The following is a 23,516-nucleotide window of genomic DNA, read 5'->3' as shown; positions in this document are numbered from 1 at the left end:
AAAAATACATACTTGCGGACATATATTAATAAATGGAAACCATGATTCATTACAATCATCCATGCTTTAGTTATATTAATTAATGTTGCAAACTGCTAAATAGTTGGACTCATATATTTGCGTTCCAATGCTGAACAATATGTCAATTGATATTGTGCTCATTTTGTCTGACCAAAGGCAATTCCCATGTGATTGAAATAAATCTCAAGCGGAGTTAATGAATGTAGCCGATTCTTACCAAAATGGAACAAGATGGAATGTTTAAATAAAGCGGTAGTTTCACTGCATCTCCAGGAACATAAATGCAATATTATTTCTTGTAGAAAAGAAAGCAATCTAAAAATCTATTGGGTTTTTTTAAACCTCTCTTTTGACATTTGTCAAAAAACCCTTTATGAATATTAATTCACTTTGTGTCCTTTTCAGTTGCTGCAACTTCCATTAACAGCTGCATATAAATAGTTAATTTCCGTAGGCATGCAGGGCAATACTTGTAATGAACCAAGGGGAAGTAAAATATGATACCACTGAGGATGAACAGTATAACATAGAAGAACTCGAGCTGTGGCTGGTCAATGATGGGTGTCAGTACCAGGTAGATCGATATCATCAGAAAAATGATTGGTATGATGATTGGTACCTGGAATAAGAAGATACATTTATTTATTTATTTATTTATTTATTTCAAACACATTTATGGTCACTGTATAATTTGTTTGGGTAAGTTTTCCAGGAAAGACAATGGTGGCATCTGACAAAGATGCCATCATTAGCATCTCATACTCAGTGTGAAAAGAAGCACAGCTTCATTGTTCACAGTAGATGAAATAAGAAGTACCTTGTAACAAAAGTCATATTATACAGGTCAGTGGTGAAATGTAAAATTCGTTACTACCGGTTCTGTGGGCGTGGCTTGGTGGGAGTGGGGGTAATATGACTGGGTGGGCGTGGCCAACTTTTTTTTTTTACTTTTAAAAGCATTTTTTCTACAACCTTAAGAGGTTGCAGGAAAAAAATGCTTTTAAAAGCCTCTGATGATCAGGTAACACAGCTGGGATCGTCAGAGGCTTTTAAAGGCATTTTTTTTCTACAACCTCTTCAGTTGAAGATGTTGCAGAAAAAAATGCTTTTAAAAGTCTGTGACGATCCCAGCTGAGCCGCACGATCATCAGAGGCTTTTTTTTTTTACTTTTAAAAGCATTTTTTCTGCCAAAGAGGTTGTAGAAAAAATGCTTTTAAAAGTAAAAAAAAGCTTCTGATGATTGCGCTGGGCATGGTGGGCAGGGATTTTTGCTACCAGTTCTCCAAACCACCCGCCGCCATTGCTACCGGATCGGGCGATCCAGTCCGAACCGGGAGCATTTCACCCCTGATCAAGGTATCTCATCAACCAACTAGCCATGATTGTTTGAAGGATGCTCCTTAAATTTTCCAGGTGTCCTCCAATAATCAGCCTACATGGCATAGCCACTGAACAAACTCAGTCTCTGTTGAACTAATGTTGGATGTTCTGCCCCTCCCACCATTCTTATTCTTCTCTTTTAAATTTTCTGGCACTCCTGTGAACTTTGGAATGTCCCCAAGCCTGCTAATGTCTCCCTCTTGGATATGAATGATGCTATTTCAGCTACAAGGTATTCAACAATGGAGACAGAAATAGAAAAAGCACAGTTTGAGTGAGGTAAAGTTCTAAACCAAGAGGCTTTTAAAAACAAAAATAAATGAACACTCCAGTCTCTTTATCTTGTTCCTCAAGCTTCAAGAGCAGCAGAAACAATTAAAAATAAGTCAAAAAATAAAAAAGTCATAAGCCAGAGCATTGATGTTTGCCAAGAATAACAGCTAAAAGATGGTAGGAAGGTTCTTATACTAATGGTTTTCCCCAGAAGGTGAAAGTTTTCCAAATAGTACTGACTGTAAATCCTATAGTTTTCTGCCAGTGGCTGAAGCTGAGAAGAAATGAAACATTGGATGGCACCAGCTTGCCTATTATAAGTTGCCATCTTTTATACTCCCAGTTGTTATTTATGTAGTTTGGTATACTTTATTACAAAGTTAACATTTCTTATATTTCAATTTCTTGTATTTTATGGGATTTTTGGATTTATGTAGTATAGAACAGCATGTATTCCCTGTTTTATTTTTCAATGATCCTACAGACAAGTGAATGGGGAAAAAAATAACCAAGTTAGATAGGCATTTTAAACAACTTTTTCTGAGATATATTGGGATCCTAAAATGAACAAAAATAACACATATTGCCTGGAATTTGTCTTATAAGCTGGACGGTATCCCTAGGTTCTTAAAAACTGCCCTCCTACTATCCAAATTAGCCCAATTAGAGCAACGTTTTGATGATATGAAACAGGAAGTGCCTTCAGATAAATTTTGGATGAGAATATCTGCACTGGGTCACATGATTACAAGGAAACTGACAATTAATGATGATTTTAAAGAATTAGCGAGGTAGCCCTTGTGTAGTGACCGCCTTGTTTAGCAACCATTCACAGTTACAACAATGATAAAAAAAGTATCTTTGTGACCAATTCTCACATTTAGAACCTTTGCAGGTCAGTAAAGCAAAGGAAAGCTGAAGTAAGATCATAAGCACAGTCATAGTTTCACTTAGGGACAACTACACTTAAAAACTAAGTTGCTACTCCCAAATATGAGTACTAAATGAGGACTACCTATATATATTCAAAGGGATGAATCTCATTATCATTAATCCATATCAAACTTACAGTATGTATTTCACCCCATGAAATAGTTCACAGTTACTCAACAGTTTAATCCAGTGTACAATATTTATTTATTTATTTATTGGTTCGATTTATATGCCGCCCTTTTCCAGAGACTCAGGGTGGCTTACAATGCGTTAAACAATATGAGAAGGGGGTTAAATTCCTCTTTCACCCTGCTTTGGTCCTAATCTAAATTTCCCTAACCACCATCCTCTCCAGTGGTGGGTTTCAAAAAATTTTACTACCGGTTCTGTGGGTGTGGCTTAGTGGGCATGGCATGTCTTGGTGGGCATGGTTTGGTGGGTGTGGCAGGGGAAGAATACTGTAAAATCTCCATTCCCACCCAACTCCAGGGGAAGGATACTGCAAAGTCCCCATTTCCTCCCGATCAGCTGGGACTTGGGAGGCAAAGAATAGATGGGGGCGGGGCCAGTCAGAATTTTTACTACCAGTTCTCCGAACTACTCAAAATTTCCACTACCGGTTCTCCAGAACTGTTCAGAACCTGCTGAAACCCACCTCTGATCCTCTCCCAGTAAAGGCGTTCCTCTTCACAAAACCTGCCTAATCATATCTAATGGTTGATACATCATGGCTATCAGGTCAGATGACCAGTCTCTAGTCAGCCTCCTGCACCACAGCGGGGGGGGAGGGGCATTTTTGCTCTCCCTGGACTCCGGAGGCTTTCCTGGAGCCTCCAGGAGGGTGAAAAATGGCCTCTGCAGGCTCTGGAAGGCCCATTTGTGGCCTTCCTGAACTTCCGGTAGGCCCGTTTTTTGCCCTCTCCAAGCACCCTGCACTTACCTGCATCCAAAATGGGCCACATGGGGACTCCTGGGAGGGGTGGAGTGGGGTGGGTGGGGCCAGCCAGGAGTGGGATTTGGGGGTTCTCCAAACTGCACAGAATCTTAACTAGAGGTTCTCCCAAACCCCTGTAAACCCCCAGCAGCCTATCCCTGGTCAACCCTGAATACAGAACAGGACAAGAGGTAGCCAGGAAATTATGGACGGCCGGAAAATATAATAGTCTTTCCCAGTTCGGTATTCAGATCTGTAGAACTACAACTCCTACATGTTTGTAGAAAGTTAATAGAACATTTGTAATCCTACCTATCTACAGGATACCAGTTTGGGGAGTGGGGGAAGCAAATTCAGATTATGACCACTGTCTTGTACAACTAAAGAAAAAAAAAAGGAAAAATGAAGAGAAAAAAGGATTTTAGCCTTTTTATACAATACTAACCTTGTAAGATCTTGGGAGTTCTGGTTTCTTAATCTTTAAATACAGGAGACTTGCAACACTTATCCCGTTGAAAATCCAAGCTGTAAAGCTATATAAAGTAACATTTAGTAGCAGCCCTTCCATGTGCGATCATGCAATTTCTGCTGCTATTAAAAATGCACACCCAGATACAACCCTCCACATATACACATATTACTTAAATATCAGAAGAATATACATAATATAATACTAAAGATTTCATTCATTTTCCACAGTTTGACAATACATCTCCAGTTAACCATAGATGTTGAAGTACATTATTATCTCTATTTTCATCTAGGAGCCTAATTTATGGGCATCCATAGAGGAGAGGCAAATAGAGTCACGTAAATAACACAAATAACATAACTGTAAGGCGGCCAGAGTCATTGACAGAGATGGGCAGATATAGAAATTGAATAAATAAATGAATAAATTTGTCAATTTGCAGCATGAACAGTGACGTCACATAAACATAATATTTTTGCACTTATTTGGAATGCCATTGCTTAATCCTGGGCAATATCAGTGGTGAAATTCAGCCAGCTCTATCCGGATCATGCAATCCGGTAGCGCTGGCAGTGGGAGGCTCTGCCTACCCGCCCGGATGTCATCACGTCCCGTTTTTGATCCTCTGTGCATGTACAGAAGGCATAAGTCAGGAGACTTGATATCCATACTCTGATGATACCCAGCTCTGCTTCTCTTTTATACCTAAATTGAGGAAAGTAATCTCTAGATCCGTGATGGGAAACCTATGGCATATGTGCCAGAGGTGGCATGCAGTGCCCTCTCTGATGGCACGCAAGCTGTTGCCCCAGTTTAGTTCTGCTACGCATGCGTGTGCGCCTCCCACTGGCCAGCTGATCTTTGGGTCTCTGCCGTGCATGTGTGGGGGCTGGGCGCATGCACAGGGGCGCATTGCATTCGGGGGGTTCAGGCACGCTTTGGGCACTCGGTCCGGAAAAGGTTAGCCATCACTGTCCTAGATGTAAGACTCTGAAGCATGTTAAGGTGAAGATCCAGTAGGTAAATGAGTTCCTTTCTGGGGAAATTGGCAACTTGGTTATCCTGGAGAGTTGCAGCTACATACCCTGGAATATTTTTAAAAGTATTATAGTCACAAGGCACAAGTGACTGAAGCAATAAAGGACATATTTTAATGATACAAGAGCTATAAAGAAATACAAATGCAATAGCTACTCTTAGATAGGAAATAACGTAGTCAGTATGACACATGAACTGAGAACTACATAGTTTGATTATTGAAAGGTACTCTAAATAGAACTGCCCATCTGTATGGACTGGAAGCTACAGTTCAAAACATAAATACTATATAATTACGTTGGCCATTCATTCTGGTTTATGCCTATTGTTCCAGGGTTTCATCTGATTAGCCTCTGCCTATGTGTGGTACACCTTCCTTTTGAGTTTCACAATCCATGACTGACTTCTTCTCCATGGCAGTCCAGCAGCCAGCTTTTTCCTTTCTTCCTGTCCCCTTTCTCTTGGCTGACCATACATCCTGGTTTGGATGATAAATGATGTGGGTAGACAGTAAACAGTGAACCTGGCCACTGCAGTATATACAGTTATAGCAATTGCATTGCTTATTGATTTACTATGGGACTAAGGTTAATATTTTGGTATTAACTTATAAAACTCAAAGCAGACTAGAATGCTGAAGAAGCACCTTCTTCCACAGAGTTTTCTTTGTTGACTATGATCCTAATGGTAGCACATACTGAAGATCATTATTTGAGGTCACCTTAGAAGTGACCTGACGGCTGACGTGGTGATATCAGACGTGAAGAGTGGGTCTCCGCACTCCCATGCCAAGTTCTCCCTGTTGGAGGGCTCCAAAAGGAGCTAAAGCCACCCTGTAGGGGTGGTGAATAAAAAAGGGGCGCCCTGTAGTTCAGGGAGAGCAGCAACTCTCCTGCTGGACTCAGGGCTTTTCCCTCTCCCTCGAGATGAGGAGAAGAGGCAAGCTGGGACAGCCGAGGCAATAAAGAAATAATTAGATGGACAGATTAGAGGTTGAAAGATGGTATTACTATGTATGCTTAATAATATAATTGGCATTAAAATGGAACATTGAAATGTTGAATAACTACTCTAAAAAAACAATAATGTATATCAGTACTAGGATTACATAAATTTTATTAATGCAACAACTATTATTACTATTATTGCTGCTTGTATCAAAATGAATTATACCCAGAGGCCACACTGTTCATGTATTGATATTGATGTATATTTTTTAAAAAAATCCAATAAAACTTTTTTAAAAAAAAAAGTGATGAAAGAATGGAGGACATCTAAGAAGAGAGCTTTTATGGTTTTAAGCTAATTTTCTAAAAGGACCTCCCCTCCAAATGAAGTGTGCTAGAGTTCAGGTGAATGCTACAAACACAACAACATCTGACCAGCCATGAAGATGCTGAAAATTAAATTTACTTCAATTTTTATATTGTTTTACAAATAAAATAGTGGTGTTTTTATAATGGTCATTCAAAATCTTTTGTACACCTCCACTTTTGTATTGCCTTTATTTAAAATGCTGTGCCCAGCGTAGAGATGTATTGCATAGCAAGCAGGATGAAAAAGTTTGGATAAAAGAAATAATTAAGTAACACAAAGAACTAAATAAATAATACCATGTCCCCTTTCTCTCTCTGAAGTCTAGGCAATATCACTTTCATAATATAAAAATAATCAAAAAAAGGCTGAGAGATCAATTTCATTGAGTAATTGTGAGTAGCTAGAAATACCCACCTGAAAAGGTTCACTATCTTGTTGAAACTCGCAGGTATTACCATTATTATTGACACCACACAAGTAAATATGAGAGCAGGAAAAGGTGTAAAATAACGTATATGAACCATAGATAGGAAGTCGGGCTGAAAAGGAAGACATGAAAACAAAAGACCATAACTAACTATGCTGAGAGGTTTGCTTTGCTCCTTCACCTTCTGTCCAACTCTCCAAAGTTTTAATGAGTAAATGAATGAACAGGTGGTTATGCTGCGAGGTCATGAACCACAGTAAGTTCTGTTGTACGGCACTCATGTCATTTGGAATTTCACAGCCGTAATGATCTCTCTCTGTCGGAAGCCCACCAAACTTATTTCTTGCATGTTAATTTCGCTAGAACATTGTATCTTTGAACTACTAAACCCACTTGAATTAGAGCCTACTGGTTTTCAGGGGGACATCAGGGTAGGAAGCAGTAATGGAATTCAAATTTTTTACTACCAGTTCTGTGGGTGTGGCTTGGTGGGCGTGGCAGGGGAAGGATACTGCAAAATCTCCATTCCCACCCCACTCTAGGGCCAGCCAGAGGTAGTATTTGCTGGTTCTCCAAACTACTCAAAATTTCTGCTACTGGTTCTCCAGAACCTGTCAGAACTTGCTGAATAGCACCTCTGGTAGGAAGCCTCTCTATAGTTGTATTCAAGACAGAATACTCTTCTGCTTTCCTCTTGTTGAGTACTTGCACACTAAGTTCCTGTAGTGTTAGGAAGTACAAAATTCATAGCTCTTCTGGCTGAATATAAACCAATCAGGCCCAAGCTGATACCTCCATACCGTCAGCTAAACAATGCCTGCTGGCGGGCCCACGGGGGAGGGCCTTTTCTATGGCTCCCCAGCTCTCTGGAACCAGTTACCTCCTGAGGTCTGGACCATCCCCACCCTATTGGCCTTCCGAAAAGCGGTGAAGACCTGGCTTTTCCGGCAGGCCTGGGGCCGCTGATCTCGCTCTTGTGATCTGGCGAGATCCGGCCATGAATGGCATGAATGAGTTTTTAATGTTTTTAATGTTTTTAATTTTTCAATGTTTTTTTATAATTATTTTTTAAAATGTATTGTGAGCCGCCCTGAGTCTTCGGAGAGGGGCGGCGTATAAATTTAATTAATTAAATTAAATTAAATTAAATTAAATTATAGCTATTTTCATTGTTCCCAACCAGCTGTTGGACTCCAGAGCTAGAATTTTATAAGCTACTCTAGAGTAGAGAAGGGACGGGGAGAATAATCGTCAGATTGATAAAACGTGGGTATCAATCACAAAATAATTGATTTATAGCTCAGTACTATAACATTTATTCACGACTGAATTTAGTAATAATTGCAATTGCATTTCTGCTACAATCTTGTGTAGGAGGGTAATGCATGCTATTAACATATAGAAGAATTGCGTGTGTGGCTTCTGTTGATAAAAATTAATATTCATTTTTCATTGAATAAGAGAGGTGTGCAGGATTGTGATCAGAAAGTTACAACAAATTCCCAGAAGGCTCACTTGTTTTTCATTGATTCTTTAGTGTTATCTATCTACAGATAGATTAAAATTTAAGCCATTAGAGCCAAAGTAAATATATTGTTCTCAATTCTCATTAAGATAAAGGATAACTACTAGTAGTAACTATCTTGCTCTATTAATTCCAATAAGTTTTACATACAATTAATTTATACACTGATGCACATGCCTGCTCAAAAATAGTTTAATTGGATTTAACTTCTGGGTACATAAGTATAGGATTACATCCTAAATCTGGATTCAATTTTATGTATTTCCAAAAATCCAGTAGCCCAATATAGCTGACAGCTAAGTAAACAGTCTTAGTTTTAAATGAGTTCAGGACCATTAGGTTTAGTTGGTTCAAATTACAGAATTTAAATTGTCAAATTGGCTCAAGTGAGTTACAGGTAATTAAAAGTGTCAAACTTTAATAGAGAATGTAGGTTATATAAGCAATTTATGGCATGTGAAGCACTGTGTCTTTCATTCTCCCATCCTGCCAGTGCATTTTATTTTATTTTATTTTATTTATATATTGTCCTATGGGTTGCACACCCCTAACAATATGCAACTGCTGACTAGAAGACAGCCCTACAAAACCGCAAAGGAGCCAAGGGGGACATGAAATAACAGTAAAAGATTCTAGCATGAAAATGATTGATTAAATAATAATAGATCGATGAATATAATGGAAAAAGCAGTATGTTCATAGTCCTTACCATATGGCCTTCTCTTGCTGCAATGTAGCACACCCGGCTTCCGCAGAAGAACGTTCCATTAACCGATCCAAAGCAAGAAAGGGCAACTGCCAGGGACATCAGCCATACCCAGTTGCCCAGGACTTTATTTCTTGAGAGGGAAATAAAATAAAATATTACCAAAAAGGAGCCATAGTGGATTGGCTAGAGCCGTGATGGCGAACCTATGGCACACGTGCCTGAAGTGGCACGTGAAGTCATGTCGCCCGGCACGCATAGCCTTGCCTGTTTGTCTTCCAGGTTCCTGGCACGCATGCACATGCAACAATCAGCTGTCCTTCGTGTGTGCGGCAGTGCCAAAAACTGGTTCATGTGTGCGCACCGGCTAGCTGATTGTCAGGTGCGTATGTGCACCAGAATCCAGAAGTTTGGCCTTTCCGGAGCGTGATCCCTTTGTGTGCACTGCAGTGCCGGAAACTGGACTGCGCATGCATGTCAGCCAGCTGATTGTCAGGTGTGCATGTGTGCTAGAACCCAGAAGTTCAGCTTTTCTGGAGCGCAGCCCTGACGAGGGTGCGTGTGTGTGAGCGATGCTTCCGCGTGACCTTTTTGGCACTCGGTGCCAAAAAGGTTCACCATCACTGGGCTAGAGTGTTGGTTAAGGACCAAGCAGACCTTAACTCAAGCTCAGATTTCACCTGTAAATTTACATTTTTCCCCAGTTCATTTGTTTGTTTTGTCAAGCATGTATTAAATAACAATATAAGTATAAACATGACTATGAATACATGAAATGGATACGAATAAAAGGGAAAATTAGGACAGGGACGATAGGCACGCTCCTTAAAGACTTCTTGGGAATGGGGTGAGGTCAACAGTAGACAGTCTAAGGTTAAAGTTTTGGGGGTTTGGGGAAGAAACCACAGAGTCAGGTAATGCATTCCAGGCATTGACCACTCTCTTGCTGAAGTCGCATTTCCTGCAATCAAGTTTGGATCGGTTTACCATAAGTTTATATCTATTGTGTGCTCGTGTATTGTTTTGGTTGACGCTGAAGTATTCATTGACAGGTAGGACATTGTAGCAGATAATTTTATGTACTACGCTTAGATCGGACCGAAGACGGCAAAGTTCTAAGTTGTTTAATTTTTTAAATTTAATTAAAATTAATTTAATTAATTTAATTAAATTTTAATTTAATTTAACTAATTGTCTAATTAGTCGTCTAATTTTGACTTGACTTTTGTAATACGTTGGTTGAAAGAAATCTGTATGCCAGGTAACTCTGTTCTTCATCACTTTTTAGTCAAATTGTATGGCTTTTCCATACTGTAAGTCTCCATGTTCCAAATCAATAGTAGCCAGTGGTGGGTTTCTACTGGTTCACCCCGGTTCAGGCAAACCGGTAGTGGTGGCAGCGGGAGGCTCCGCCCACCCACCCGGACATCATCATGGACGCTCTGCGCATGCACAGAAGGTTCTGCACATGTGCAAAAGCATTGCATGCAAGCAAAGCAATTGCGCGCACGCATGCGCTCCCTATTCCGAACCGGTAGCGAAGGGAAGTGGAACCCACTACTGATAGTAGCTATCACTTTCAATAAACACTAATTAAAAATGTTAAAGTATATTAAAACATTGGTTTCACAGTTAACCAGAATTGGTGGTTATGCCACTTTTGGAAGAAATATATTTAACAGTATAGATACAAGCTTCAGAGCATAATTAAAACACTGCTTGAAGTGCAAGAGAGAAATATGTGCCCCCTCGATTATTTTGAAGTATAACTCCCATCAGTCCAATCAAGAAGATTTGGAAGGGAAGATTTCAAAAAGGATATCCTTGCCTCAGAACAAGAGGATTTATATGGTTCCATTAACAAGGTCTATCAAATCTCAACTGCATAAACACAAAAGACCACTAGTAGCCAAGAGAATCATCTTGCTGTCTTTGATGACATTTAGGAAATCGCAGGGATTTTTGCAGCCCAGGTTTGAAAGCTCTACATTAATTCATTAGACATAGTACATACAGGTAGTCCCTGACTTATGACCACAATGGAGCCCAGAATTTATGTTGTTAAATGAGAAATTTTTAAAGTAAGTTTTGCCCCATTTTATGACTTTTCCTCCCACATTTGTTAAGTGAATCACTGCACGTGTTAAATTAGTAACATGGTTGTTAAGTGAATCTGGCTTCCCCATTGACTTTGCTTGTCAGAAGGTCGTAAAAGGTGATCACATGAGCCCAGGACAGTGCAACTGTTATAAATATGAACAGTTGGCAAATGTCTGAATGTAAATCATGTGACCATGGGGATGTTGCAGTGGTCATAGGTGTGAAAAATGGCCATAAGTCACTTTTTTTTAGTGCCATTGTAACTTTGAATGGTCACTAAAGAAACTGTTGTAAGTCAAGGACTACCTGTATGTGTTCTAGCTCTTAGTTGAATCTATAATTGCTTAGTTTTTTTCAATCTTCAGGATAGACAGCATGCAAAAGTGCTGTTGCTAAATGGTGTGTATGTCATACTATCAAAACTGAGACCTGACAGCAAAAGATCTGATTGTCGAGCAGCTTCTCACCTTGTGCGTAAAATTAAATTCTTCCTTGATTAAAGAAAATATGACTTTAAAAAGTCTGCTGTGCTTGTCCATAGATAAGGAAGAATCCCTACTTGTAATATTATTGCCCGGTCTGATGAGTTCTTGATCTCCTATTCCCCGATCCTTAGAAAATCAAATCTAAATCTTTTTAAAATTCATAACCCAGAAATTTAATATGAATCATACCAAAAGCCTTCTCAATATCCAGCAAAATTAAAACAGATGAGTCCAATTGTCTGTGGCTATTTCCAAAATGTACATCCCTAATGAGTATTATAGATGCCAGTCTGTCTGTTTGTTTTTATTAATCCTGACTGAATTGGATAAAGTGAGTTGGATAAATTAGAGATGACACTGTGTTTGTACAGTAATCTCTTCTCCAATGTCATAGTTAATATCTTGGCATTTAAGTTAAGCAATGATACTGGCTCATTACTTGCACATCTGGTGGGGTCTTTCCCTGGTTTAATAATATGGTAATAAATCTCATAAAATGAAGAGTGGAATGTGGTGAGATTGAATGACTCTTGAGAGCTCTCTAATAATATTAACCAGGGCTCTGGCTAATCATATTTTTCCCCTGGAGAGGACTCTTGCAACATTAGCGCCTGATGTGAAATTGCAGGACTCATCTACATTTTGTCTCATTCTTCTTGGCGGCTTTATTGGGGTTGTAAGGAGAGAGTTACTTGGTTTGGTTTACCTGTGTTGGGACAGGTGAAAGACTGGGGGAGAGGGTTAGGATCACCTGGCCAATAGGGAGAGTACTAGCCAAGAAGAGGTTGCAATGTTCAAAATAAAGGGAATATCTCTGAGCATTGTGCCTGTATGGAATGTATATTCTGCTGTGATTTGTATTGTTATGTATTGTCCGCTTCGGGTTTTGTGGGTTCTGATTTGTAGATGGTGGAGGAAGTTTCTCTCCACCTTTGCTTGGCAGGGTTGTTGTGAATGGTCTTGAACAGATTGCTGACCCCTATAGTACAACCAGGGTGGGTTCTACTTACCTTTACTACCAGTTCGCAACGGGGCTGCGTGCACATGCACAGAAGCTTCTGCGCATACACAGAAGCATTCTGATGACGTTGGGGTTGGTGGGCGGAGCCTCTCGCTGGTTTTACTAATGGTCCTATAGAACCAGTGTGAACTGGGGGCAACCCACAATTGAATACAGCTGAGTGGAGTGAGGAAGGAGAAGGATGGGATATTGGCCCCTGAGTAGGCCAGATTTAGGTCAGGTTGGGATTAAGAGTTGGGTTGTGGGGGGGGGATGAAACTACAGCACCCATTAAACTTGGTGTTCACCTCCAAGCACTTGTGCTGTCTGGGTGTGGGCAATATTTGTTCTTTGTTGATTGTTCTTTGTTGTAGTCAGGTTAGCCCAATGATGGGATTGACCCTCTGGAATGGACAGTTGTTTGTATCCAGATGTTTGACCTTCTAGAAAAAATGTTTAATGGGTGGGAGCTTTGGGGGTCTGCAACCATGAATTGTGTTGTGATTTTTTAAAATGTATTTTAAGATAACTGTGTTTAATATTATTGTGCTCTGTTAGTATTGGGAACTGCTGGGAGTCTTTTGTGATTTTGCCAGGGTGTAAATCTGATAAATAAATTAAAAGTGCCAATTGAGCTATGAAAGTTCTATACCATCCAATTGAAAATCTATCTGAGCCTAAGGCTGTCTCCATAGAGAATACTGCCATAGATTTAACTGTCTTTATTCATTCATCATTCATTCATTCAAACCTTTATTGTCAGAGTACAATAATTTATAATTTCTTTATAATTTCTTGTAGCATCAGTGATAGCGTCAAATTATTTTTATGTTTTGGGGAAAGCTCTTCCATTTCAGTAGGTTTACCCAAATTAATCTGTTGTTGTTTGGTTGTAAAATCTTCTAATTTGTATCACTGACCATAATAGTAAAAATAAAAACCCTGGTAATTAATATACTCCATATTACAAGTAGCCCTCGACTTACAAGCACAATTGAGCCCAGAATTTAGGTTGCTAAGTGAGACATTTGTTAAGCGAATTTTGTCCCATTTTACAATCTTTCTTGCCACAGTTAATAAGTGAATCACTGCAGTTGTTAAATTAGTCACATGGTTGTTAAGTGAATCTGGTTTCTTCATTGACTTTGTTGATCAGAAGGTCACAAAATGGGATTATTTGACCCCAGGACACGGCAACCATCATAAACATGAACCAATTAACAAGCATTCATCTTTTGATCATGGGCTGCTGTGGTCATAAGTGTGAAAATGGTCATAATAAGTTACTTTTTTCAGTGCCGTAACTTTGAACAGTCACTAAATGAGCTGTTGTAAGTCGAGGTCTACCTGTACTAAATAACTGGCCTTAATTTCAAAGAAAATATTCAATTCTTTTTGTTGTTTCATCTGACGGGCAACTAGCTTTTTAGCTTTCTCCCCAAATTCCCCAAATTTTGCTTCATATATTGTGTTTGATCAAAGTAGAATTTTCCCAGATTTATCATAGTTGTCAACTAGGTTTCTAATATAAGTCTGTAATAAAGCAGGCTTTACCTTTTACATTAAGCTGAGTCCTCTTAAGTTTCTCTTAGACATAGCAAAATATCATACCACTACAAATATATGCCTTTAAGATTAGTGGGGCTTCAATTAATTTCATTAAAAATGCCAGTTTTTTTCCTCAATGTGTTTTACAGAAGAAATATTTGTTATTAATGAAGTGTTAAAATATTTTTGGAGCAGATATTTCTGAAACCTGGCAAGGTTATATTCAAATGTAAACACTGGTTGTTAATTTCAGAAAGATAGTTGGGCACAGTGTTGTGCAAACAGAGCAGACTACTCATAAGGAATAATAATGTGCCTTTCTGAACACAGGGAGCTGGTTGCTGACAACGAAAGTAAAGTAGTAAGGGATTAATGCATTAGTGCAGGGGTGGGGAACAATGGTCTTTTTATGGTCCTTTTATGACCTGTGGACTTCAATTCCTAAAATTCCTGAGCCAGCCATGCTAGTTCAGGAATTCTGGGAGTTGAAATCCACAAGTCATGAAGGGGCCATAGTTCCCCACTCTACATCAGTGGAACATATACACACAGAGAATCATAAGATAAATCAATCACTAATCCAGGCCAGCAAACTAACGTAGCTTACAAAACAGTGCCACTTAGAATGAGATTGTGTCATAAAGGAAGAGGAGCAGAGGTGAAATCCAGCAGGTTCTGACAGGTTCTGGAATACCGGCAGCGGAAATTTTGAGTAGTTCGGAGAACCGGCAAATACCACCTCTGGCTGGCCCCAGAGTGGGGTGGAAATGGAGATTTTGCAATATCCTTCCCCCAGGAGTGGGGAGGGAATGGGGATTTTGCAATATCCTTCCCCTGGAGTGGGGTGGGAATGGAGTTTTTGCAGTATCCTTCCCCTGCCATGCCCATCAAGCCACGTCCATCAAGCCACATCATGCCCACCAAGCCACATCCACAGAACCGGTAGTAAAAAAATTTGGATTTCACCACTGGAGAGGAGGAAATGATAATACTAAAGATTTTTCTCAAGCTCCATGTCCCATTCAGATAATATGACTGAATATTACTTCAATACTTCAGTAATTCCTTTCCTTTTCTTTTCCTCCCGCAAAAGAGTTGTACATAAATGCTATTGGCTTTCAGTGTTTTGCAAGGCTGAAGCTATGGCATATGTTGGAGATGGAAAGTGTTTTTGAGGGCAGGTACATGAATGCTAGAGAAAATGTAGCCACCTATGTTGAATAGGCTGGTAGGCCTTAGTGTTTAGCATTGCTCACCCCCAGGTAATGGCAATAGCACCCGAAGTCTGAAACTCAACAGAAGTCATGGCTGCAAAATAGCTGACGTTTACTAGCAAATAAAAGCAGGTCACCAGAGGAATAGCAATCATCAATGCCCTTGGCAGAGTCACCTGGAGAGAGAAGAAAATAAGATGCACAGTGTTGAGCAATGTAGACATATAGGTGTGGCACTGCATAACTTTTTTATACTGAGTTCTAAATATATAAACACAATTTCAGATATTTCTCACATAGTCAAAAAGCAAAGGTAGAGAAGAGAAAATACGAAGATTTCATAAAACAGAAACCACTGTAGTTCAATACGCAAATGCAACACCAAACAACAAATGTGCAGCTATGAAAACAAAGTAAGACTAAAAGGAACTTACGGTAGTATATAATATTTCTTATGTTCCTTCATCTGCTGAAAAGTCATAGTTTGGATTTTAATCTTTAAATGAGTGTTTCAGATTGTGGATTTCAGTGCCCCAAATGCCCCAGCCAACATGCACACAGGAAGTCCACATATCTGAACGTTTCTGAGATGTACTGCTACATTTAAATACTACCTTTCTTCTATTAGAAGCATGCATAAAGAACCACTCCATTCTTCTCATCCCCACCCCCACCCCAGTTACTCTGTGAGGTAATCAAGATGAGAGGAAACGAATGGCTCTAAATCAACACATTTGCTTTGTAAATCAGAATTTGAAAGTGGATCCCTCTGGGTGAATTCCAATACCTTAACTATAATATAATATGATGTAAAACAACATTTATGTTTTTTATGTTGGCTGCAATCCTAAACATACTGAACTCATTGAAGACTTTAGGACATACTTCTAATAGTGGTAGTATGCTGTCAGGTGAGATGCCTGATAATATAATCTTGAGAGAAAACGAATTTTGTTTGAGATATAGAGCAACTCCTCTGATATTCGGTGGATTCTGGTGAAGACATTTATCAATTTTTTTAGAATAGGATGAAGAACATACAGGTGCAGAAATTGACGAAGTTTATAGAATAAATACAACATTTGCAAAAGTTCCAAGGACATCTATAAGCCACCCAGAGTTGCCTTATAGGCAGATGGATCACATAAAAATTGAATAAATAAATAAATCCTGGGGAACTTTGTCAGGAAGAAAACAGGAGACCAAGTTCTGCAGCATTTTAATACAAGATTGAAGATTGATAATACAAATGTAATGGTGCTCAAAGTAACTCCAATCAGAATATTGTATATGAGAAAAGTATATTTTCTGAATGACTTAAACAGAAAAGGATTCCATTTCAATTGGACAATTGGAGGAGTAATTTTTATTTTTGAATAATAGAGGTTTTGATTGTGTTTTTGTGCTAGATAGAGATAGAGACTACCCAAAAGTTTTTACAGATTTAACAGGAAAGTCACAGCAATAATAATTACGTATTGCAGGTATTGACTTTTCTAAATATTTGGCCTGAGTATGAATTATAATTGTGTCAGTGGAATATAAATGGACTATGTGCACCTCAGAAGAGGAAAAGTAAATAATTATTTGGAGGGGAAAAAAAAACAAGATATAATTTGCTTACAAAGGTGAAGAATTTCACAGCAGGAACAAATAACAAGAAAAGGAGTTGCAAAACAAAAAAGGGGACGTACTACCATGCCTGGTGGAAATGTACAAAGACCCAACAATATTGGAAGGACATAAAGGAAATTATTGAAGAAATAATAAATCAACAAGTAGAAAACACTCCAGAATTCTTTTTATTTGGAATGATAATAACACAGTACAACAAAGAGACAAAATATCTCATCATACACATTCTGACAGCAGCACGGCTACTGTTCGCGCAAAATTGGAAATCAGATCAACTCCCAACCAAAGACAAATTAATCTCAAAGATAACAGAGTGTGCTGAAATGGATAGATTGACGCTGGAACTCCAGGATAAGGAAGAAAGTGAATACTATCTTGTGTGGCACCAGTGGTATCAATGGCTGGAAAAGAAAATCAGTACAAATATAGATGACAGAAAATAGGGTAGAAAATTAAAAATTGGAAATGAATAAAGAGGAGATGCAAGATTATTTTTAATTTAAAACACTTGAATTGAGAATATATCATTCATTCATTAACTTACAAAGCAATATATATTCTGAGGATGACCAAAACATATATGTAAAATGTGGTGTGGGTATGTAGGTGGTGGGAACTTGTTTGTCTTTGTAATGTCTTTATATTTTTTGTATTGTCTTTATATCTTTGTTTAAAATCCAATAAAAAAATTAAAAAAAAGAAAAAGAAAAGAAAAGGAGTTGCTTTGTATATAAACCCTCAGCTACAACTATAACTCATATTGACTAATGAGCATGGTAGTTACTGGTATGTTGGGATGGAAGTTAATTTGCATGGAGTTAAGATTCCAAAATTGGAAAATTATGCCCTAAATGAAGATAAAGCAATGTTCTATAAAGAACTTATGGACAGACCAATGCGCTTTTCTTGTGAAAATTAGTACCAATTAGAGATAGAAATGGAATGATCTCCTTACAAATAGAAACAAATTCTGAAAAAATATTAAAAGTACACAGGATAAATTACTAAAAGTTTTTTTTTTAAATTTGATGAACAAGGTACAGCTTATTGATGCATGGAGATATGAAATGAAATTCAAGAGAATATACTTATTTTTCTGAAAAACATAAACCTTTTTTTGAAAATACACATGATTTGGATTTCGAAGAACCTGACTACTAATTTGACTACCAAAACCCTTTTCAGATCATAATCCAGTGTGTTTGGTCTTTAAAGGTTCATTCAACCTTTCAGATGAAGGTTAAATGAAATGCTGTTACATATAGAAGCAATAGTGGAGGGCTATAAAACAAAATTAAAATAATATTTTCAAAATAAACTTGGCCATATAATAAACATCTGCCTGAATTGCTTGAAAGTCTTGGTTTTGGGAAACTTTGCAGGCCCTTTTTACAAGAGCTCCAAAAAGAGACCCTCAGACAAGTAGTGGGCTCCACTTACCTTCTCTACCGGTTTGGAACTTGCTTGCTTCGCTCATGTGTGGCGCTTCTGCGCATGCGCAGAATCTTCTGCACATGCGCAGAGTGTCCGTGATGACTTCCGGGTGTGTGGGCAGAGCCCCCCCCCCCACTGCCACTATCGGTTCTCCTGAACCGGGGTGAACCGGTAGAAACCCACCACTGCCTCAGACCATTATGGAACATTCAGATTGCCAAAGGCAGGCAAGGACATTTTCCTGTTGATTCCTGTTACTCTTTGTTTTGACTCAGGCCAGAAAATACAACTCTCTACTCTTACAGAATTAAGGATGACAAACAATTTCATAGATGAGACCAGAGTTTTATTGGAATTTACTAATTTCTATCAGAAGTTCATCCCTAATTTGGAAGACCACACATAGCCACCAACTGAACTTTTAAAGAAAGGATAAAAATTCACAAAGGATGAAAATTCACTACTCAAGAATAAGCAACGTTTAAACATTGTTTCTCTTCACAGGCACTTCTCAAGCACCTGCCCACCGATTTGTGGTACCAACCAATGCATCCAATGTGCTGGTTGGATCATTTTGCCTCCAAATTCCTCTCCAGTTGGTGGGGAATGTTGCATTTCTCTCCTTATGTATTTTATTCTAGGTTGCTTCATCCAGCCAAAGGAAATCGTGGCATTTTCATAGAGTTATTTATTGTAAAGTTGGCTTTCCAACTGTTGGAAGAAAAATTCCAGTTGCATGCTGGGAGAAAGGCGCTGGAAATAAAATGGAGGCTGGAGGCTGATTGGAAAGATGATTGATGAAGCAGAACCACATGTGATTCTGGGACAGTTGACAAAATGGAGCTTAGAGTGGGTGGGTTTTTATACCTTCTGGATTCCTATGGGGTCATGTAGGGGTCATGGCTGGCTCTATAGGCAAAAGGGGAAATGCAAATCCTAAGTGTTTGTCTGAGCTAATTTTGTCAACCTTTTGTTTGTTGCTTATCTGAGTTTCTGTCTTCACCCAGTCTTTCTGAATGGATTACCAAATCTGCATTTCTAAAAGCTGGCCTCCTCAGTTTCTGCTTGGGGCAGGGAAACTGGAGCTGGTTTCTGCCTCCTTTAAGATTTTTCCCATTTCTCATTTAGGAGAAATACTCTACCTTGACTTCTTAATATTTCCCAAAATATTTCATTCTTCTACACAACAATGGAGTCACCAGTGGTGGGTTGCTACCAGTCACACAGGATTGGGTGAACCAATAACGGTGGTGGCGGGAGGCTCCGCCCACCCGCTTGGATGCTTCTGCACATGCGCAGAAGCGCTGCGCGTGCATTAGCAAACCAGTAGAGACAGGATTTTGAACCCGCCTCTGGGAAGCACCCTCTAGGAGGGACATCCCAGCTGTTCCAGGACCAAACTGCTCACAGAAACTCTGCAGAAAGCACAGACTCTCTTGTCTTGGCAGGTCAGGTGAGCACAGTTTTTAACCCATTTTAATTTTTATATTTCTCCTATATATATCAAGCTCCCAGAACAAGTTTCCAGATGCCCTGCCCATGCCTTCTTTATACTGCTCCCAATGTCACAATTCTGCAGTTAAGCAACTTCATTTCTCAATCAAGGTTAGGCCAGTTAGAAAGGCTGGGGGAAGGGAGACAAACTGTGAATTTGCTAGCTCAAATTAAAGAGCAGCAACAAACACATTGTTTATTCTGGGACTCATATGAATGACCTACAGGAAACCCCACAGGATGAACTATCATCTTTCATGCGTGAAGAAGGGTAACTGTTTCACAATGGTTGTTTATATTTTCCCCTTCCTTAAAGGGAATAATTGTTATGACTCTGTCAGGACAATAAACGGCTGGTTATGGGAGACTATTTAAAATCCAGCGTTAGGTCCTTAGAGACTTTGGGTGCCTAAAAATAAGGGCAGATCTTGGGGATTATGTTTCATCCCGTCATGGGATGACAGGTAAAATCTGTCCATCGAAAGCCAGCTGCGTGCAGCAAACCAAATTCACCTTTGTGACCTTGGGACACATTATCAATAGATTTTATTACTGATCTCCAGCTGGTAGAGGGGTATGCCAGCAAGTTTTTAATGTAGTGTTTTAATTGCTGTAGCTTTCTTTATTTACACAAGATTTTTTTGCTGTTTTAACTTGTAAGCCACTCAAAAATTTGCAAGTAAGATGGGTGGCTATAATAAATTTAAGGAAATAAATGAATTCTGAGCCACGGTGGTGCAGTGGTTAGTGTACAGTACTGCAGACCAGTGGTGGGTTGCTCCCAGTTCTGTCCGGTTCTTGAGAACCGGTAGTAAAAGTGGCGGGAGGCTCCGCCCACCCGCCCTGACGTCATATTTGGTGATCTGCGCATGTGAGTGCTCCCATTGCAAACCGGTAATCAAGGTAAGTAGAACCCACTCCTGCTGCAGGCTACTTCTGTTGACTGCCGGCTGCCTGCAATTTGACAGTTCAAATCTCACCAGGCTCAAGTTTGGCTCAGCCTTCCATCCTTCTGAGATGGGTAAAATGAGGACCCAGATTGTTGGGGCAATATGCTGACTCTGTAGAGAGGGCTGTAAAGCACTGTAAAGCAGTATATAAGACTAAGTGCTATTGCTATTCTTGCAGTGGTGGATTTGTTTACAATTTGTTTACAAAGATGATCCATTTCATTGCCTGCAAGGGCCTCAGCTCAGGAAATGGCGCAGCTTTTTTAGACCATATTTTCAGGTATGCAGGCCTACATAAGCATGTAATTTCAAATTGCAGATCTCAGTTTACCACCAAGTCTTTATTAGACATTAACAGTCATTTGTCGTCTTCTCACCATCTGGAATCATGTGGAGAATTTGAAAGATTGAACCCAACATTATAAGAGCGTCTAAGAGGGAGATGCTATGTCTCTTATCAGCAACAAAATTAAATTAAGCTTATGTCACTTGTAGAATTTGCCCACAAAACACAATACATTCCTACATCAGCATGTCTCTTTTTCATGCAAATTATGGCTTCTATGCCTGTACATTGCCCTCCAGAGCTCTTGCATCTGCAGTTCCTCCTATCTCGGACTTCCTGCAAGAGAAGCAAGCTGCCCACTGTTTTTTACAGGAACAACTAGATCTGGCAAAACCTGCATACAAGCTACAGACACCCACGGACAAGAGGGAGCCAAAATTGCTAAAGAAGATTTGATGTGGCTTTTAAGAAAAATGTTGCCTTCTGCCTAACCTTGCTGCAAGTTGGTCTCAAATTTTATTGGTCCTTTTCAAATTTTATTTAGTCCAGCATATAAAGTCGATTTCTCAACATGGCTTCAAAGGGGTCTATCGCGACTCACAGTGGCCAGATGGGCGTGGCTGGGTAGGTGTGACTAGGTGCGTGCAGCCGGCTCGGCATGGCTGAGTTGGCACAGAACAAGTCGCATTGTCTAAGTTGTCATGGGGACTATTTGGTGCCCCATAAGCTTCTTGCCTCCCCAAATTGCCGGCAGCCAACTGTGTATGTGCGCACACACACACATGCACATCCCATTCCGAGTTTGTGGACCTTTATCCACAGAGGAAGGAGAGGTCCTTCTTCCTAAGCCCAGGCATGATTGGCAGCTTGCCAGCCCAGATGTGAATAAAAGTTTCCAAGCTTGGAATGTCTGTGTATGCATGTAAACACAGCACATTAAAAGAGATGTTCTTCTCCCAATCCCAGACATCTGAGTGTTGGCGTTTCACTATCCAGTGGCCCCCTGCCCTCCCCGCCCCCCCCACCCCTGGCAAAGCAGGAGGTAGAGGGCAACACTGCTGCACATGGAAGCATGGAGGAAAAAGCTTTCAGGAAGCAGTTTCCTCCAAGTCCAACATCTGCCTTGACAGATCTCTGGAGAGAAGGAAGGGGTGGTAGGGGAGATGCACGGGGGGAGGCTGGCCAGGGAAAGCAAGAGGCGGAGGATAACACTGCTGTGCCTGAAGGTGCGGAGTCAAACTTCTGCCTTGACAGTCCTCTGGGGAACAAGAAGAGGAGGCAGAGGAGCGGCTAGCCCGCCACTCCATCCTTTTTTCCAAAGATCTTTGTAATTCAACCAAGAAAAGAAAAAAAAGAAAGAACATCATTAATATATTATAAATGGGTGCCTGAAGACTGCACATTGCTGCTCTGTTGCAGATCAGCAATGGCACATTCAATAGTTCCCCTATAAAATCTCTACATTATGTTTTCTAACTCTACAGTTTAAAAATAATCTTCATAGCCAATAATTTTGTAATAAATGCTTTGCTGTTAGGTTGGCCTATATAAAATGGATGATTGCTCTGAGAATTAGCCACAAGTAAACCAGTGCCAGAACTGACAGTAATGTTTATGACGATTATGTAGAAAGCAGATCAATGTATGAACTCTATTATATATTCTGCTTCCATGACCTGCAGCAAACATACTTCTGTTTTTGGCATGGACCTACTCTGGCTGTTTCTAAGCAGTAAGTTATGCAGCAATTTGTTAATATCTAATGAAACATTAGCTAAAGAATGTGGACAAAAATGGGGAGAAAGTCCACTGAATAACAAACCTCAATCTCAGAATTAAGTCAAGAGTTTCTGAAGTCTTCAAACAATTGTAAATGGAATAATTCATTAGATATGGGAACCTGTTTATTTCTTTAAAAATATTACTCTTAACAGCGTAAATATTGTTACTCTTAACAAGCTAATGCATTTCAAAATCCAAGATTTCACATATTACTTCTTAGAGATCATTATTTATTCCATATTTGAGCTATGTGATAGTAATTAGTAGCATTAAAATAATATAAATATATGGAACATTATGTGAGCTACAAGTACTTTTTTTATTTTCTTTGAATATCAGTATAGAGTTATTTTTTAAACATACCATCAGAAAGCTCACATTAAGGAAAACTATCAGATTAGAACTTGGAATATTGATCTACTATGCATTTGATCAAATCTTTCAGCACAGATTGATTAGCTCTTTTCAAAATTGTTTCTATGTGGAATTATTTAGTACCAATAAAGGGAAATATAAATAGGTCAGGGTTGAAATGAGGGGTCCTTGGTTGTCTCTGAGCTT

General features: G+C 39.4%; 1 protein-coding gene across 1 annotated transcript in view; it reads right to left on the bottom strand.

The window, feature by feature from the left end:
* Nucleotides 1–406: 406 nt before the first annotated feature.
* LOC139325756 (b(0,+)-type amino acid transporter 1-like) overlaps nt 407–23,516 on the bottom strand; it is a 33,545-nt gene continuing 10,435 nt past the window's right edge. Inside the window, exons 2-6 of the mRNA XM_070955743.1 lie at nt 15,417–15,550; nt 9,031–9,160; nt 6,784–6,908; nt 3,988–4,075; nt 407–640 (exon numbers count right to left, since the gene is read on the bottom strand). Coding sequence (XP_070811844.1) covers nt 407–640; nt 3,988–4,075; nt 6,784–6,908; nt 9,031–9,160; nt 15,417–15,550 — 711 coding nt within the window. The remainder of the gene's footprint in view (nt 641–3,987; nt 4,076–6,783; nt 6,909–9,030; nt 9,161–15,416; nt 15,551–23,516) is intronic.

This window comes from Pituophis catenifer, unplaced genomic scaffold (assembly GCF_029215685.1).
Source record: "Pituophis catenifer annectens isolate HBS135680 unplaced genomic scaffold, rPitCat1.0.hap2 SCAF_1, whole genome shotgun sequence".
NCBI classification, from domain to species: Eukaryota; Metazoa; Chordata; class Lepidosauria; order Squamata; family Colubridae; genus Pituophis; species Pituophis catenifer.
Note: the sequence above shows the minus strand (reverse complement) of the source record. Positions and strands in the feature narration are given on the sequence as shown.